Below are 18,822 nucleotides of genomic sequence, written 5' to 3' on the forward strand. Positions count from 1 at the left end.
CCCAGCCCTCCTCTCAGTTTAAACTGTCCTACTGAGACATTGCTCAGGAAATCCTCAAGATAGGGCTCGGGTTACTTTTCTTCCTGGATGTAATCCTTGAGTCAAATAAAGCATTTGCATCTTTATGAAAAGGAATATCTAAACTTTATACAATTTGATATTGTTTTAAGTCTTTTTTTTATATTCCCAACATAAACTATGGATTTAATCTTGCATGCATTACTTTGAATTATAGCATTTGACAGGTTAAAATGTTTGCATAATATTGTAGAAGATGGCCTAGATCAGGGATGGGCCACTTTGATGGGGGTGGGGGACACAAAAAAAATCGAAACTCATCATGAGGGGCCACAGTGGCTTGTGGGTCTGTGTACCCACATCCATACCCACACATGCAGTCAGAGCCTTTTGGGGGCCCTAAGCAAAATGTTGTTTTTATTTTATACTAGGCTACTTTTCCTTAGGTATAGGTGGTAATACTTTATAACTTTCATGTATGGACATGTATAGAAATATTAAAGCATTCAAAAACATTGCACAAGAATTAATAATCCTACATAAAATGAAATGTAATCATCTATAACGCATTTATGAAAGCTTACAATGTCTTATTCTTCAAATCAAATCAAATTGTTTTCGTCACATGCTTCGTAAACAGCAGGTGTGGACTAAGAGTTAAATGGTTACTTAACCACCCTTCCCAACAATGCCGAGAAAGCCATTAGAAAATGTAAATGAGTCATACAATAAAATCGTTCTCATATCATTCATATTAAATTGCTAATGTCATGCTTTCTAGCATATGGAATGAGATAGATCGTCCCCTTCCTCTCCCTTCCTCTCTCTCCTCCTTTCTCCCTCCCTTCTTCCCACCCTCCATCTGAAAGGATGCAAGGAAGCGCAGAAGTCATTTTAACAACGAGATGTGCAGGAAAGCACATGTGGAGGTTTGATATTAGGAGCCAGAATTGAGGAGGTGTTGCGGAGTTCGAAGTTTCAAACACGGGCTGACAATTTTGCGTGACGACAGACTCGTGAACCACGAAGGAACTTGCGCGCGCGTGCTTTCAGTGAATTTGGATAATTATGGTTTGCCACAGACATTCATCACCCACCTGAGATATCATTGAATGCTTCTGAATCGTGTGTGTGGGATCTTTATTCACGACGTGATGGATACAAATCCTTTGGCTGTGTTGAAACTTCTACTTGTTGGAATTTTGGGTGAGTATTCTATGGTATTTTATTAGCATATTATGTAGTCTAGGATAGTTTTCTAGAATATTAAAATAAACTATTTCTTAATGATTTAATAGTCTATTTTTCAGCATGTTGCGTCTGTTTTAAATGGGTTCATATCATGGAATAAATTAATGAAAAATGCATTAAAATAATTCTCAGATCCTTTTGATTGAAATCTGCTGTCATTGTTCATTCTGTAGCCAATAAGACATTTTAGTTGCATGACCTATCATCTTTAAAAAGGCTGATAATAAATCTGAAATAAAAGGGATGTTGATCAATCACTTCATGAATTTCATATAATTTCATCATATATTTGATCAAATATAGTTAATAGCCAACCTAACACCATCTGTCTCTAGGACCCTGGTGGATATGTAAATGACTGTTGGCCTATGATAAAATGCCATTAGAATTCATTAAACAATATAAGAAGCTCCATACCAGTATGCTGTTCAAAAAATATTTCTTTAAAGGAAAATTCCACCCCAAAATGTTATTTTGGTATTTGTTTCATTAGTCCATTGTTGATATAGTCCCAAAATGTTTTGCATGTCAGCAATCAAGTTTTCAAGATATATAACTTTCATAATGCAGAAATACAGCCGGTATGATAGATTTTGCATCAAAGGAAGTTCTGTTTTACATCATATGATGCCAAATGCATCCTGCTGGCTGTATTTCTGTATTTTGAAAGTCATATATCTTTAATTTTTCTTTAGCGGATGATGACGATGGATGTCGATTGAAAGGGGCTAATGCAGCCTATACCATTGTCTATAATGACAAGCAATCATTAATATCTTTCAGTTACCACAAATTCATGTTTATATTTGTAACATATGTTACAAAGATACACTTTGTTGTCCCTGTGATGAGATGAATTCTTCTTTGGGGAGGATTTTTTCTGGTTCTCTCATCAGGGGGAGACTTGGACAGGAACCCACCTCCATATACCCACTAGCTTATATTCAAAGCTGAGGCCCAAAGATTATGGGTCAGGGATATACTAAAGTCCCGCAAAATAGCCGATGTACAGTGGAAAATGCAAAGGCAGGTTTTGAGGTTTTACAACCCAAATGGGACCTCTTACATGCATGCATGGTACCCTCAAAAGCTGCATGTATCCAACTGTATGGGGCACAGGGGGACTATGATTTATATGTTGTAAAATGTATTAACAAAAGATTATGTTATTACATCAGTGCTGCAGCACAATTAGCATGGCTCCACTGAGTAAGGTCTGTTTACTTGAATTAGCAGATAATAATGGTTAGGCTATAAAGGGGCATCGAAATTCCGTAACCAAGGAAAAAGCCTTAGACTCTTCAGTTCTGCAGGTTTTGGCTCCTGTATTTGCATGAGCAGTGTCTTTCGCCTTGAGTTGGCACTCAATCAATAGCACTGCTCTGTTAATGGGTCACCACCTCCGATAATGTAATAGTGCTGATGAGCGAAACCCCCAGTTGGAAGCCAGACCTCTGGCTTGGCTTCCCACGGTCACAGCAAGAGGGCAGAGTTGGAACAGTGTTGTGGCTCAGCCAAGGATAGTGTAGAATGCTCTTTGTGTGTGTGTGTTTGTGTGCGTTTGTGTGTCTGTGTGTGTGGGTTTATGGATCTTTGTGTTTTTGTGTCTGTGTGTTTGTCTGTGTGTTTGTGTGTGTGTGTGTGTGTGTGTGTGTGTGTGTGTGTGTGTGTGTGTGTGTGTGTGTGTGTGTGTGTGTGTGTGTGTGTGTGTGTGTGTGTGTGTGTGTGTGTGTGTGTGTGTGTGTGTGTGTGTGTGTGTCAGTAGTTTGAATATGTGGGCCAGGAATAAATCCAGGTTTCGTTTGCATGTCTCTGTGTGATGTGGAAGTGGGGTACACTCACTTGGATTGTGTGGACGTCTGGAAGAGAGTACTCTGTGTGAATTGAAACTGAGGTGAACCCTCATTGCCATTTTTCATTCCTCAAAATGGGTTTTATGTACACTGTAAAAACAAATCCTGTTGTTTTTACAGTAACTTACTGGCAGCAAATTACCTGTAAATTACTGCAAAAAAGGTACAGTATGTTACCATAAATTCCAAATAAATGTTGGTTTAACAGTACATTAATGTAAACTTTACAGTAATGTAAATCCAATCAAATGTTATTTGTCACATGCGCTGAAAATAACTTGTGTAGACTTTACTGTGAAATGCTTACTTACGAGTATGTGGAGTGTATATATAGACTAGTGAGTGTGCGTAGGGTCAGTGCAAGATAAGAGTCAGTGCAGATAGTTTTGGTACCATTAATTGACTATTTACCAGTCTGGCTATCTAGCAGTGTTATGGCTTGTAGAAGGCATGTACTGTTAAATCAAAGTTTATTTGGAATTTACAGTAACATACTGTACGTATTTTTACAGTAACTTACTGGCTGCCAGTAAGTTACAGTAAAAACAACAGGACGTTTTTTTAACAGTGTACTGAAATGGAGTGCTGTGCTGTGTAAGTTTTCTGTGCCTGATTTCAAACTCTAAATGGGGTGGCCATACCTGTGTCCTCTGTCTCACGCACACACACGTGCACATGCACACACACGCACACACTTTCTTCTCTTTTTCTCCCTTCCTATCACTCTTATACACAGCAGGTCACAGAGCCACTTTGGCAATGGGCTGCCCTCCTGCATGGCAAGGGTCATTAGCACTAAGACAGATTTTCTAAATGAGCATGGCTTACAAAAATAGTGACTTTCCATTAATTAACTCTTGCGCTGTGACTTACTAAGGCTGACACAGATTCCGCCTAGTCTTGGACTAAGAAGACATTTCGTAAGAGAGAACCGCCATTGAATTTGTTTTTTAAAGTCTAGGTCTAGGCTTAATCTGTGTCTGGAAATGAATGTGTTAGAGATAAGATTCAGTGGTGTAAATACCTTAAGTACAAATAATTTAAAGTACCATGTTTTTTTATTTTTACTATTAATATTTTTGACAACTTTTACTTCACTACATTCTTAAGTAAAATAATGTTATTTTTACTCCATACATTTTCCCTGGCACCCAAAAGTACTTGTTACATTTTGAATGCTTAGCAGGACAGGAAAATGGTCGCTATCACTCACCTATCAAGAGAACATATGTGGTCATCCCTACTGCCTCTGATCTGGCGTACTCGCTAAACACACGTCTGAGTGTTGGCTATCCGTATAAAAAAAGTCTTAAAAATGGTTTGCTTAATGTAAGACATTTGAAATTATTTATTCTTTTACTTTTACTTTGAACTTTTACAGTTGTACGGGGAGACAGATATCGATGCTGGTTCTCATGGAAACCATAGCCTTGCCAGCTCAACTGAAATCTCCCTAAACGACTTTCTTTTGACTTCCGGGTCCCTTGTACGTCAATACTTCTGCTGGATTTAAAGCATTGTCATTGTATTGTGTCGCCATGCAACTGCTAGAATGCAAATGGTATTTTATTTTTTTCTTATTATTTAATTAAGTTCATGTGCTAATAGACTGCCTTGCAATACCAGTGTTGTTTAAAAATATATATCTGCCAGACATATTATGTGTGGTATTTGGAGGGAACTGAAGGCAGAAGGAGGCTGGAGGATATTTTTTCATTTTTCATGAATGGAATAGTTGACTTGAAGCAGTGACTTTCAACTAAATGCCTCAGTGACTTTTCCCAACTCTATTTTCTGTTTGGTTTTCTCTCCCTCATATTGGAATGAGTTTAAATTTCAAGGGCTTTTATTGAGTGGCTCAGAGGCCTCCGCTCCAGCCAATTCACCACGTTGTAAATTTAAGATTTTTTATCTGTAACCAACAGTCTGAATTGGTAATATTGACTGATCATGGTGATGTTGTCACACACCCATTGTATTTTCAGTTAACAAAAGGAAAGCGTTCCCATTTGGTTGTGAGATGACATTATCTAATCCTGTCTGAATATTATTGGAATGGTGTCAGGTATGATGTTCCAGAAACATCCTCAGCACGTTCAAGCAACATCTCCATGGCTTTTTGAGAATAATTGTCGCTGCAATGTTTTTTCAAATGGGACATTCTCAGAACAATTCCATCCTAGACAATTAGATGTTAGAGGAAAATGATCATTATGTGAACTCAAACATGTTTTTAAGCTAAAATAGAGAAAATACACCTCAGATATTTGATCAGGTATCTGTGTTTACATGTGTCCCATATTGTCTACACCTCCTACATTAACTTTCCTCTCCAAACAGGAATGGGTTAATGCTATAGCCTCTTTGGAATGTCCCTCCTTGCTTGGAGTGACCATCCCTCACATGATTTTAATTCAGGCTTTCTCTTTCCCCCGGCTATGCAGTGTTTATTTCGGTCCCTTTTCAACATGGCCATTCATGACAACCCCTTCCTGCTTTTGTTTGCGAAGTCCAGAGAGCCTCTCTCTGTCTTCAACATCCGTGTCAATCCTCAGTCGCCTTTTCCGCTCCACTTTCTCATCCAATCCCCATGGCCCGGTAACACAATCCCACTTTGAACCTTACCCTATGACTTCGGATTGAGGTTGTGGTTGCCAATCCACAACATCCACGTAATCTTGAGCCTTTGTCCCTGGTCCACTTAGTGGTTCATTCCCTCAGTCAGTGTAGAAGTCGTGCACAAGGTACAGATGTAGGGTCCTAATTTGAACCAGTTTGCTACAGCAGGGATATAATCTTGCAGCAACAGTAAATGGTCATTATTATTTGGATTATAATTAACTGACATTAACTGACAAGGGTTGATACTAGAAAAATCTAGTCAAAGTGGAAATTACAAACTTTATAAGCCTTTATAAACCTCATACATGACAAGTTTTACATTTGCAATGCAGGAACGTTTTCCTGCAACAGGGTGATCAAATTAAGATCCTAAATCTGTAATCTAATACTTCAGAACCTCTTGGGGCTAAATGGAAGACATGTATTAGCAGTTAGCAATTAAGAATAATTTCATAATATGTACTTTTGTTCATTATTTAGGCGAATGACTGGGACATTCTAGGGCATTTTGTGGTGTTAAGTCATTAGATGTTATCACATCTGCCCAGTTTAATTTGAAGTAAAGTTGATTGAGTTCACTTAAAAGATCACACCCACCATGCTCAGAGGTACATTTTCTATTTGGATTTATGCCTGTCTTCCACCAAGGTGTAGTGGCCTGATTGAAATGTGAATTATGTTGTCCAAGGGATTTGATATGTGTGATAAAATAATCAAAGGGCTTTGATCAAAGCATTCATGATGAAGCCTGTTTAATGTGGATAAGTCATCTAAGAAGATCTTAGAAGACGATCATAACATCGATGTTGGCCATTAATGTGGGGAATGTATGTTTTACTGGTCCTCTTGAATTAGTTATCTACTCTTTTTGCAGCAATAGGTTTTGAACCTATGTCATTAGCGGGCAAAAATGGCTGCAATGATGTCTTAAGACTTCATGGTCAGGTTGTATACTGGTTTTTAAAAGGACAACTAAAGTAGGACTTATTTCCTATGACATCTTGATGTCGTTATGAAAAATACATCTTTGCCTTGTCTTAATAGAGACCAGTTTGTTGTAAATCTAGTTATGTGGCAAATAAGCAGCACAATTTTAAAATCACAGCAGAGGTCATTTCAACGTTCTCTTGCAAAGCTGAAATGACAGAATCCAGCCCTCCAATTCTCCCAAGTACAAATCAATAAATAAGACAGGTCTGGGAACATTGCTACACTACTCTGGTAGCGTATCATTCTTTTATACCATTACTGCTCTCAACACAAAAGTGTGACAGTGAAAAATGTGCATTTAAAGTATGTGACTTTAGACACTATGTGACTTTAGGCATGGAACAGGATTTAAGTCAATTGACTGCCTCTATTGGGCTGTATGGGAGCATAACTCTAACTTGTGAGTAAATTATGCATAAAAATTGTCAATAGGATATTTGAGTTATGTGCTGGTATAGTATTTGGCTTAGTAAGAATGCAAAGTTGGCCACATAACAGAAGTAAAATGTATAGCAATAGCTATAGTGCAGTTCTAAAACATTTAATCTGGATTGATGCCATCTGCTTATTGTAATTGATTTGTTTTTCAACAAATCCCCCCCAATTTTCATCTATTGATTGAGAATGAATTGCAAGAGATATCAATCCTAGTCCACATAGATAGTTTCTCTATATATCCCAACATGGCCAGCACTAAATGACAGCCTTTTTAGCCTTTAGAGCACAACCTTAGCAGGAAGAGGTGTGTACTTCAATGAGTGACAGACAAGCTTCAAATAGATTGTAGAATGACTTTGGGGAACCTTGGCCAGTCGAAGTTAGTATCACAACTACATCCTCCCATTGTTGCTGTGACACAGGGTGCATGCTAGTTTCTGCGCCTGTGGTGAGAGTCTATTTATTAAAATCACAGTTAATGACAGCAATTTGGACAATAGCAAATTTGAGAGCAGACTATTTCAGTGGTACCTTTATCCTCGCCATTTTTGCTCTGTATTTAAAAAAATATATATATATTTTTTTAAATTATTACAAAAAACACAAGGAAGGGGTAACATTAAAGTATTAGATCATGCATTCTAAAACAGACCAGTTCTACAAAGTATGGGAACCTTATCTAAATGACCTAGAACCTGAGGAATCAGCTATTATGCTGCAAGGATTCTCTTAGAATGGCGGGGATCTATGTATTTCAGAACTACACTGTACGTTCCATGTGTGGAACCTAACTTCTTGGTTTAAACTGAGCTTTTTTGTTTGATTTCTGTTTGTAAATTTGTTTAAAATGTATGTATTGAGAGATGCAATGATGGTCATGGGGTGAGAGAAGCACCGATCAGGAAGAGGAAAATGGTGTACGTATTTATGGGTATGTATGTATGTATGTATGTATGTATGTATGTATGTATGTATGTATATATATATATATATATATATATATGTATATGCATGTGTGTATATATATACAGTGGGGCAAAAAAGTATTTAGTCAGTCACCAATTGTGCAAGTTCTCCCACTTAAAAAGATGAGAGAGGCCTGTAATTTTCATCATAGGTACACTTCAACTATGACAGACAAAATGAGGAAGAAAAATCCAGAAAATCACATTGTAGGATTTTTTATGAATTTATTTGCAAATTATGGTGGAAAATAAGTAAGCGGAGGGCGAATAACCCCCTCCGCTCGCGGATACGTCATCTTCAGTGGCGGCTCTGGTGCGGGGATCATGGCGGCAGGGTCGCCTAGTGGTTAGAGCATTGGACTAGTAACCGGAAGGTTGCAAGTTCAAACCCCCGAGCTGACAAGGTCGGGGGCTGACAAGGTACAAATCTGTCGTTCTGCCCGGACAGGGAACCCTCGCAGGAGGCTCTGGTGCGTGGTACAGGTGGCACCTCAGGGAGAGTGGGGGGGAGCGTAGAACTGGCACCAATGACCACCAATGACCACCTTCGCACGGCAGGTGCGGGAAGCTGGCACAGGGCGCACTGGGCTGTGATGGCGCACTGAAGGCGCACTGGGGATACACCCCGTAGAGCCGGCGCAGGATATCCTGGACCGAAGAGGCGCACTAGAGACCAGGTGCGCTGAGCCGGCACAACAAGTCCTGGAAAGATACCCACTTTAGCATGACAAGTGCGAGGAGTTGGCACAGAACGCACCGGGCTGTGAATGCGCACTGGAGCCACAGTGCTTATCACTGCAGAACATGGTGCCTGACCGGTCACACGCTCCCCACGGTGAGTACGGGGAGTTGGCTCTGGTTCAAAACCTGGCTCCGCCAACCACCCTGTGTGCCCCCACCCAAAAGAAAATTTGGAGGCTGCCTCTCGGGCTTCCGTCGGCAGCGAACTCCGGTGTCGTCGTTGTTGTTCCCTCGCTGCCTCCGTCTGCTCCCATGGAAGGCGATCCTTTCCGGCCAGTAACTCCTCCCACGTCCAGGATCCCTTACTGTCCTCTCATGTCCAGGATGTCTGCTCCTCCTGGCCACACTGCTTGATCCGTTTGTGGTGGGATCTTCTGTCACGAACATTATAAGAAGTGGACCAAGATGCAACGTGGTATGTTTCCATCCTATTTGGGAGAGAAACTCAAAGAACAAAAACAAATAAAGCGAAAAAACGAAATGTGAAGCTCAAAGTTGTGCTCACAGGCAACTATACCTAGACAAGATCATATATATATATATATATATTCACCTAGATAACCCACCCTTAGTCACACCCCGACCTAACCAACATAGAGAATAAAAAGCTCTCTATGGTCAGGGCGTGACAACAACATTGAAGTGTAAGGGGCCTCCAGTTTTTTTAGATAGACTGGGTCTTTATATTTGACATCTGGGTCTTGTTTTAATAATAGAGAAATCAGACATTCCTGCTGAGTACCTGACAGACTACCATTTCTATAGGAGTAGTTAAAACAATCTAACAATGGAGATTTTAGTATATCAAAAAATAATTGATATACCTCTACCTGTATGCCATCAAGCCCTGGGGTTTTTCCAGACTGAAAGAATTGAATAGCCTCAAAAAGTTATTCCTCTGTAATTTGGCCTTCACCCTGATCTTTCTGTACATTTGTTAATTTTCCATTTGTTATATTATTTGGAAAGAATTCCTTATGTAATCTTCATTCAGTGGGAGAGGATGAGACGGAAAAGATAATATCTGCCTAAAATAATTAGCTTCCTCTTTTAAAATATAATTTGGAGAATCATAGATGACTCCGTCTTCAGTAACGAGTTTCTGCAATTTATTTTTGTTAGCGTTCCTGTATTGGAGATTCAGGAAGAATTTTGTGCATTTTTCTCCATATTCCATCCAGTTTGATTTATTTTTGTAATAGATTACATTAGATCGTTCTTGAATAAGTTCCTCAAGTTCTTTTTGTTTTTCCTCTAGCTTATTTTGTATCTCTGTAGTATCATTTGATTTCTATCTACCTGTACTATTAGTTCAAGGATTTCCCTTGTTAGTCTTGTTTCTTTAGCCAGAAATTGCTTTTAAAAAATTATTGATGTATATTGAATTGAATGACCCCTGAAGGTACATTTAAAGGTATCCCAAACAATAAGGGGATTTGCTGAACCTATACTGGAAAAATTCAGTTATAAATAATTTTGTCTTCGTTAAAAATAAGTTGTCCTCCAGTAAACTTTGATTAAATTTCCAATATCCCCGTCCAGGTGGAAAATCTGTAAGAGTTATGTGAATACCAATTAGATGATGATCCGATCGCATTCTGTCTCCTATAAAAACTTTAACCATTGATGCAAGAGAGAAAGAGACAAGAAAGTAGTCAAGACGATTGATTCGCTTGATTAAGTGTCCTCCATGTATATCTCACTAGGTTGGGTTTTTTTAGTCTCCAAATATCCACTATTTCTAATGTGTATAATATTTGTGATTTCCTTAAGGGCACGGTGATGATAGTTTGTAGAGTGATGACCTTTACGGTCCATTGAGGTACTTAACACTGTGTTATAGTCTCCTACCATAATGATTAGATCATTTGTAAGTTCAATAAATTAGTATAAATGTATTTGAAGAAGTGTGGATCTTCCTGATATTTGAGTTATGTGTGGGTACAGTATTTGGTGTCGTGTCTTTGGCATCATTAAAACTGAAGACTTATTTATCAAACAACTCTCTGTAATTATTATTACGCAATTAAACTGGTTAATCACGTAACTGTAATTAACTAGGAAGTCGGGGCACCAAGGAAAATATTCAGATTACAAAGTTATAATTTTTCTAATATAACTTTCAGATATTTTAATATCTGATCAATTAGTCTTCGAATTAATGAATTATTATTTACCTCACGTTCGTCTCATTCCAAACGTCGTAAATTGTTGGTTATCTGCACGAACCCAGTCTTCACTATTTGTCATCCATACATCAATTGTCTTAAAATCATTTATTTACTAACTAAGTAATTCACAGAAATGCACAACAAACAGTAGATATGGTTACAAGGAAATGATAGGAGAATGTGCCCTAGTGGGCTAAACAGGTATCGCGGCTTGGTGGACAAAAAGGGATGTGGGGGTCAACTGAGATGAGACACTACAAAGTTGATAATTATAACAATTGAAATGCTAATCCTTTGCACATGAACGCTCATTCATTCGGGAGTAATTGCAATCAATATATATATTTACGCACAGTGTGTTGTCGAGATCTCTGTTGAAAAGTTTGTTTCTGTTGGAGAGATTTTCCGCCCTCTCTCTCTGTCGTGGTTAGAATGGATAGTTCAGAGTGACATTCATTCATGTCATTACAGAATAGATGTTTCGGCGGTTGCCGGTCTTCGCGTTCAATGATACCGAATTCCTAGCTGCAGACTAGTAATTAATATCAAAGACTTGTTCTTATTCTGTCGGTATCGATAGTCTAAGAGTTTAACCACGTGGTATGTTTAAAAGAATCAGCCATCTACTCAAACCTTAGCTTATACTCAGGTTCATGGTCTCTACTCAAACCTTGGCCCTCTCATGGTAAGCTGGTCTGCAGCCTTTAGCCATCTCGTAATTGAGGTAAGCTGGGTCTCCTCTCAAACCTTGGCCCTCTCGTTATCGAGGTAAGCTGGTCTGGTGATAGAAAACACGGGTCGGGGTTTTATTTGGAAGAGCAGAAAAGGGCTTGTCCCATGATGCCAGACCATAACTGTGCTCATGGGCGGTCCTCTGATTTAGTTAAACTCCAAAGGGAATTGGAGTTTCCTTCATTAAACAGTCCAAAATCACATTACACAATTTCACAAACAGTATCATCTTCACTCATTCATCTTATACAACAATTAGATGTAAGCCTCATAGCTGAGGCTATTGTATAAACAGCATTATGACCGTATTGTCTCCCATGAGTTTCACAAAATTGTACCAAACGGACTAGTTCGTAGCTGGATTCTTCACCGATCTTTTATACCTTCTCCAGAACATAAATGTTGTTCGGTTCTCCAGTTCTGTGAGGTGGAAGAAATTCCTTTGTTGAAACTCACTCTCTCTATACTGTCTGGCCATGAGGCAGGATCTTCCCTAGGAATTTATGACCACTCTGACCACAGCAGCCTGGTTGTAGGAGACAGAGAGAGATGGTGCCGAGGTAGGGGGATGGTGCTCGCGGTCTCCAAAGAGGGCAACATCATGACATTGGCTTAGTAAGACTGCAAAGTTGGCCACATAACAGATGTAAAATGTATTGCAGTAGCTATAGTACAGTACTAAAACATTTAATCTGGATTGTAATTACAATCTTATTGTAATTGATTTGTTTTTCAACAAATCCCCCCCAATTTTCATCTAATGATTGAGAATGAATTGCAAGAGATATCAATCCTAGTCCACATAGATAGTTTCTCTATATATCCCAACATGGCCAGCACTAAATGACAGCCTTTTTAGCCTTTAGAGCACAACCTTAGCAGGAAGAGGTGTGTACTTCAATGAGTGACAGACAAGCTTCAAATAGATTGTAGAATGACTTTGGGGAACCTTGGCCAGTCGAAGTTAGTATCACAACTACATCCTTCCATTGTTGCTGTGACACAGGGTGCATGCTAGTTTCTGCGCCTGTGGTGAGAGTCAATTTATTAAAATCACAGTTAATGACAGCAATTTGGACAATAGCAAATTTGAGAGCAGACTGTTTCAGTAACCTGCACTAATGGCATCTATATTTTTGATGAAGTCTTCGAGGACCGAAATTTCAATATTATCAACCAAAATGAATCGATAAACGTACCAGTTTGTTAAACAGGTGACAGTGGTACCTTTATCCTCGCCATTTTGTCTCTGTATTTTCTTGCACCCAGACAACCTGTACTCAAATATGATCTCATTTGAAACAAACACTCCCTTTTGCAATTGACTTCAATGAGCTCATTCTATGACATAATTTATTCATTGAGGAATTGCAAATGACCTCAGACCATAAGAGTGGTTTGAATGTAACGTAAGATGCAATGCAATGTATGATAGGAACCATGTACTTGATTAGAACTGCATCATGGACTTGACAAGTCCAACACCCCCCTCCTCTCAATCTGTGTCTGTCTCTCACTATATGACACCTCCCCATGCATCCCAGCAGATCATTTGCCTTCATTGATATTTTCGTCTCCGCTGAACTGTTTGTTTCAAGTTATCAGCCGCAGAGCTCGAGCAACTTCAAAGGACCACCTCAACTTGAAATTAATAGAAACGCCATAGGTCAACATTAGCATTGATGATGTTTAGCATCAACAGAAGCATACAGTGAGTTGAGATCGAGCCGAAGAGCCTTGCTCTCTGCAAAGAGACAGCCATAATGCCAAGGGAACAGGGAGCTGTAGCATTGTCCTTTTTTGACAGCTGAGGCTATACTTGAGAGGCTGAGTAAGTCTCCTCGCTCCATTTGTGAAGTGGACTCCAGTGCCCGGCGAAGCATGACGTCTTGACACCTGCAGATAGATGACCTTAAACTGCTATCGAACAGAGTACATGCTGGTTATTTTCTGATTACATTCGGTGTCTGGCCCTGTGTTAACCTCTAGCAGCCTCAAGGAAATTACTGGGAGATTAGTATCACATCTGAGAAATTAGCGCTTTTAATTAAGCCTGGATATGGTCTCTGAGAAATTTCTCCCATTAAGAGTTCCTGGCTAATTACAAGGAATCTATCAAGAAGGATATAGAGCAGGGCTGTCAAACATATGGATAGTTTGAGTAAAAACACAAATCTTTATGAAATAATCATCTTTAAAAAATTAGCTCGATATACTTTCAAATGACTAAAACCAAATGGAAACTGTAGAAATGAGAATGGACCTACATTCTTCACTGTGTCCGGCTCGCTAATATTCACAGTAATGAAAGCCATACAGTGGATACAGGACTATGTCTTGCCAATTTTGATGGTAAGGAAACATAAAAAGGTTCAATGCGGCCCTCTGACCTCATTGAAGACCGAATGCGGCCCTCTGACCTCATTGAAGACTGAATGCGGCCCTCTGACCTCATTGAAGACCGAATGCGGCCCTCTGACCTCATTGAAGACCGAATGCGGCCCTCTGACCTCATTGAAGACCGAATGCGGCCCTCGGGGCAAAATTAGTTTGACACCACTGATGTAGTGGGACATATCATACTGACGATATGTTACCCACCCGGAACAGGAAAGGACCAGCCATGCCGAAACAGGTAAGGGCCTTCCCTAAACTGTTGCCACAAAGTTGGAAGCACAAAATTGTCTAGAATGTCATTGTATGCTGTAGCATTAAGATTTCCCTTCACTGGAACAACGGGGTCTAGCCTGAACCATGGAAAACAACCCCAGACCATTATTCCTCCTCCACCAAACTGTACAGTTGGCACTATGCATTGGGGCAGGTAGCGTTCTCCTGGCATCCGCCAAACCCAGATTTGTCCACTGGACTGCCAGATGGTGAAGCATGATTCATCACTCCAGAGAACAGGTTTCCACTGCTCCAGAGTCCAATGGCAGCGAGCTTTACACCACTCCAGCCAACGCTTCGCATTGCTCAAGCTTAGGCTTGTGTGTGGCTGTTTCACCATGGAAACCCATTTCATGAAGCTCCCGACGAACAGTTCTTATGCTGACGTTGCTTCCAGAGGCAGTTTGGACCTTGGGTGTGAGTGTTGCAACTGAGGACAGACGATTTTTAGGCCCCACATGCTTCAGTACTTGCCGGTCCCGTTCTGTGAGCTTGTGTGGCCTACCACTTCGCAGCTGAGCCGTTGTTGCTCCTAGACATTTCCCCTTCACAATAACAGCACTTACAGTTGACCGGGGCAGCTCCAGCAGGGCAGAAATTTGACAAAATGACTTGTTGGAAAGGTGGCATCCTATGACGGTGCCACGTTGAAAGTCATTAAGCTCTTCAGTAAGGCCATTTGACTGCCAATGTTTGTCTACTGAGATTTCATGGCTGTGTGCTTAATTTTATACGCCTATCAGCAACGGGTGTGGCTAAAATAGCCAAATCCACTAATTTGAAGGGGTGTCCACATGCTTTTGAATATATAGTGTATCTTGTTTACTGTCTACATTAGCCCCGCTACATACTCCATTTTTGCTGTAGCTGCATTTACACCCTACTCCATCACACTCAGCGTAAAGTGTATTTCTGTGTATAGAATGTTTATACGACAGACAAGTTGGCAATTCAGGAACATGGCAACGCTACAAGGTGAAGCCTTTTTGTATCTTTGTATTTCATGCTTCAGTCGACATTCTCTACTGACAAGTTCTTAATTGTTTCAACCACAAGACTATATCAGGCATATAGAGGGGTGAGGTGGGGGCATGTGGGGAGGTGTTGACAGTCACAGCATTGTTCCCATATGAAGATAAAACCCAATGAGAAGTGTTATGCTTGACACTTGGCACAATGCTATGCTTCTATTTTTATTTTCAGAACCTAGCATGTTGGTTCTATAGCTTCCCTAATAGACTTCTACAAAATGGATTATGTGGTTGCTAGGAAGCGACTAATTCAAATACTGTCTCTTCAATTTGAAACAGCATTTTCTTTTGTTTATTTTTATTTATTTTCGAGTCAGGATGCAAGTGAATTTCTCAGCTTTCTGAATGATAAGAAGAGAGACTGACAAGGGTGTACTAGCTCCAGTCTTATAAAAGCTGTGTTTTAATTTCTCTATTTAATGGATGGATTTGGCCCTTTGACTCACTGCTGTACAAATGTAAACCAGGACTATTACTCAAGAGACACCTCATTGGTTAATGTGAGACTTCAGATTTCTAGTTGCTGCTTCTCATAAACCTTGTCATCCTATTGCCAAGTGAGAGGGAACAAGGCTGTAGTAAAAATGAAGGCACCCAAAGCAGCAGCAGACAGACACCACGCTGTCTTTGTCAAACTCACGCAATGGACGACAGCCTCAACTCACATATGCATTCTTCAGGTCATAAAGCTACTGATCCAACTGTAAACAGAAGTGAACTTAATAGGGCTTAATGAAGCCTTCATAAACCCTTTATAAGTCCTATATAGATGTTTCAGACATCATTCATAAGCAGATATGAGATTCTATGGCTATGCAGTATAACGTGGCAAAAGCGTTATGCCACATTTGGCAAAGCACCAGACGTAAGGACCTTTTATATCACCCTTTATGTAGTATGACTTGTTCTAATCATTTGTGTATCATCTATTGAGTGCTTATGAATGCTCTATAAAGAAGTTATAACTTGTTATTTTAAAGTGGCACCATAAGAGAGGCGACAGGTAGCCTAATGGTTACAGCGTTGGACTAGTAACCGAAAGGTTGCTAGATCGAATCCCCGAGCTGACAAGGTAAAAATCAGTTGTTCTGCCCCTGAACAAGGCAGTTAACCCACTGTTCCTAGGACATCATTGTAAATAAGAATTTGTTCTTAACTGACTTGCATAGTTAAATAAAAGTAAGAAAATGATTTTTTTCTACTTTCCACAAGAACAGCCGTCAACTATTCAGTGTACCCAGTGTGACAGTCAAAGCTGCATTTAAACTGATCGTGGCAGGGGTTTGGCATTCCCCAGCCTCCGCTATCTACCTCAGGGAAGGCTGTGCTCTGACTCTATCAAATGGTTATGCAGGCAGCTCAGCGGTGTGTTGTCGCCTTGGGCCGCTTGGTTTACCAGAGAGATTTCATATTCATGGTGTGTGCTCAGAGCTACCTCATGCTGGATTGACTGTTGGATGTTATTTTGGTCCTTGCCTATGTTTGCAAAACCATCGCTGAAGTGTGACACAGGAGGGAAAGAGTGAAATACCTTCCTCTTCCTTATTAACCTCTACAGATACAGTGCTTTCCATGACATTGAGTGTGTTATGAGTGTGTTATCAATGTGTTATCAGTTAGTTTTTAGTGTGTTATCAGTGTGTAATCAGTTTCAGTGTGTTATCAGCAGTGATGTAAAGTACTTAAGTAAAAATACTTGAAAGTACTACTTAAGTTGTTGTTTTGGGTATCTGTACTTTACTTTGCTATTTATATTTTTGACAACTTTATACTTTTTCTTCACTTACATTCCTAAAGAAAATGATGTACTTTTGCTCCATACATTTTCCCTGACACCCTAAAGTACTTGTTACATTTTGAATGCTTAGCAGGTCAGGAAAATTGTCTAATTCACACACTTATCAAGAGAACATCCCTGTTCATCACTAAACACATTTTGTTTGTAAATTATGTCTGAGGGTTGGAGCGGGCCCATCCGTAAATTGATAAAACAAGAAAATGGTGCCGTCTGGTTTGCTTAATATAAGGAATTTGAAATGATTTCTATTTTCTACTTTTACTTTTGATACTTAAGTTTATTTGAGGAATTACACTTACTTTTTATACTTAAGTATAATTAAAACAAAATACTTTTAGACTTTTACTCAAGTAGGGTTTTACTGGGTGACTTTCATTTTTACTTCAGTCATTTTCTATTGAGTTATCAGTGTTGTCAGTTTGTCATCATTGTGTTATCAGTTTGTTATCAGTGTGTTATTAGTGTGTTATCAGTTTGGTATCAGTTTGTCATCAGTGTGTTATCAGTTTCAGTTTGTTATCAGTTTCAGTTTGTTATCAGTGTGTTTGTTATCAATGTGTTATCAGTTTCAGTTTGTTATCAGTTTCAGTTTGTTATCAGTGTGTTAGCAGTGTGTTATCAGTTTCAGTTTGTTATCAGTTTCAGTTTGTTATCAGTGTGTTAGCAGTGTGTTATCAGTTTGTTATCCGTGTGTTATCAGTTTCAGTTTGTTATCGGTGTGTTATCAGTTTCAGTTTGTTATCAGTTTCAGTTTGTTATCAGTTTGTTATCAGTGTGTTATCAGTTTATCAGTTTGCCATCAGTGTGTTATCAGTTTCAGTTTGTTATCAGTGTGTTATCAGTTTATCAGTTTGCCATCAGTGTGTTATCAGTTTCAGTTTGTTATCAGTGTGTTATCAGTGTGTTATCAGTTTGTTATCCGTGTGTTATCAGTTTCAGTTTGTTATCGGTGTGTTATCAGTTTCAGTTTGTTATCAGTGTGTTATCAGTTTCAGTTTGTTATCAGTTTGTTATCAGTGTGTTATCAGTTTATCAGTTTGCCATCAGTGTGTTATCAGTTTCAGTTTGTTATCAGTGTGTTATCAGTTTATCAGTTTGCCATCAGTGTGTTATCAGTTTCAGTTTGTTATCAGTGTGTTATCAGTTAGTTATCAGTTTGTTATCAGTGTGTTGTCAGTTTGTTATCAGTGTGTTATCAGTTTCAGTGTGTTATTAGTTTCAGTGTGTTATCAGTGTGTTATCAGTTTGTTATCAGTTTCAGTTTGTTATCAGTGTGTTATCAGTTTCAGTTTGTTATCCGTGTGTTATTTGTGTTTCCCTTCCAGACTTTTCATACGAGATGCAAAGGCCCCCATAGCAATTTCCAGACCCGCTAGAAACTAAAACTGTCAATTGAAACCCATAATAGACAAACTCTTTCAGCTGGGCAGAAAGTGAGCCTTGAGCCACCTATACAATTGTGGGGGAACACTGTGTGGGTATAAGGGAAGCTGAATGCCTTTGTGTTTGGGATGTACATAGTATTGAAGGTTTGTCAGGAGA

At 39.3% G+C, this 18,822-nt stretch overlaps 1 protein-coding gene across 1 annotated transcript in view; it reads left to right on the forward strand.

Annotated features, from left to right (window-relative positions):
- Positions 1–908: 908 nt before the first annotated feature.
- LOC115130161 (receptor activity-modifying protein 3-like) overlaps positions 909–18,822 on the forward strand; it is a 39,119-nt gene continuing 21,205 nt past the window's right edge. The window contains exon 1 of the mRNA XM_029660999.2: positions 909–1,224. Coding sequence (XP_029516859.1) covers positions 1,131–1,224 — 94 coding nt within the window. The 5' untranslated portion in view covers positions 909–1,130. The remainder of the gene's footprint in view (positions 1,225–18,822) is intronic.

The sequence above is a fragment of the Oncorhynchus nerka genome, linkage group LG6 (genome assembly GCF_034236695.1).
Source record: "Oncorhynchus nerka isolate Pitt River linkage group LG6, Oner_Uvic_2.0, whole genome shotgun sequence".
Lineage (NCBI taxonomy): Eukaryota > Metazoa > Chordata > Actinopteri > Salmoniformes > Salmonidae > Oncorhynchus > Oncorhynchus nerka.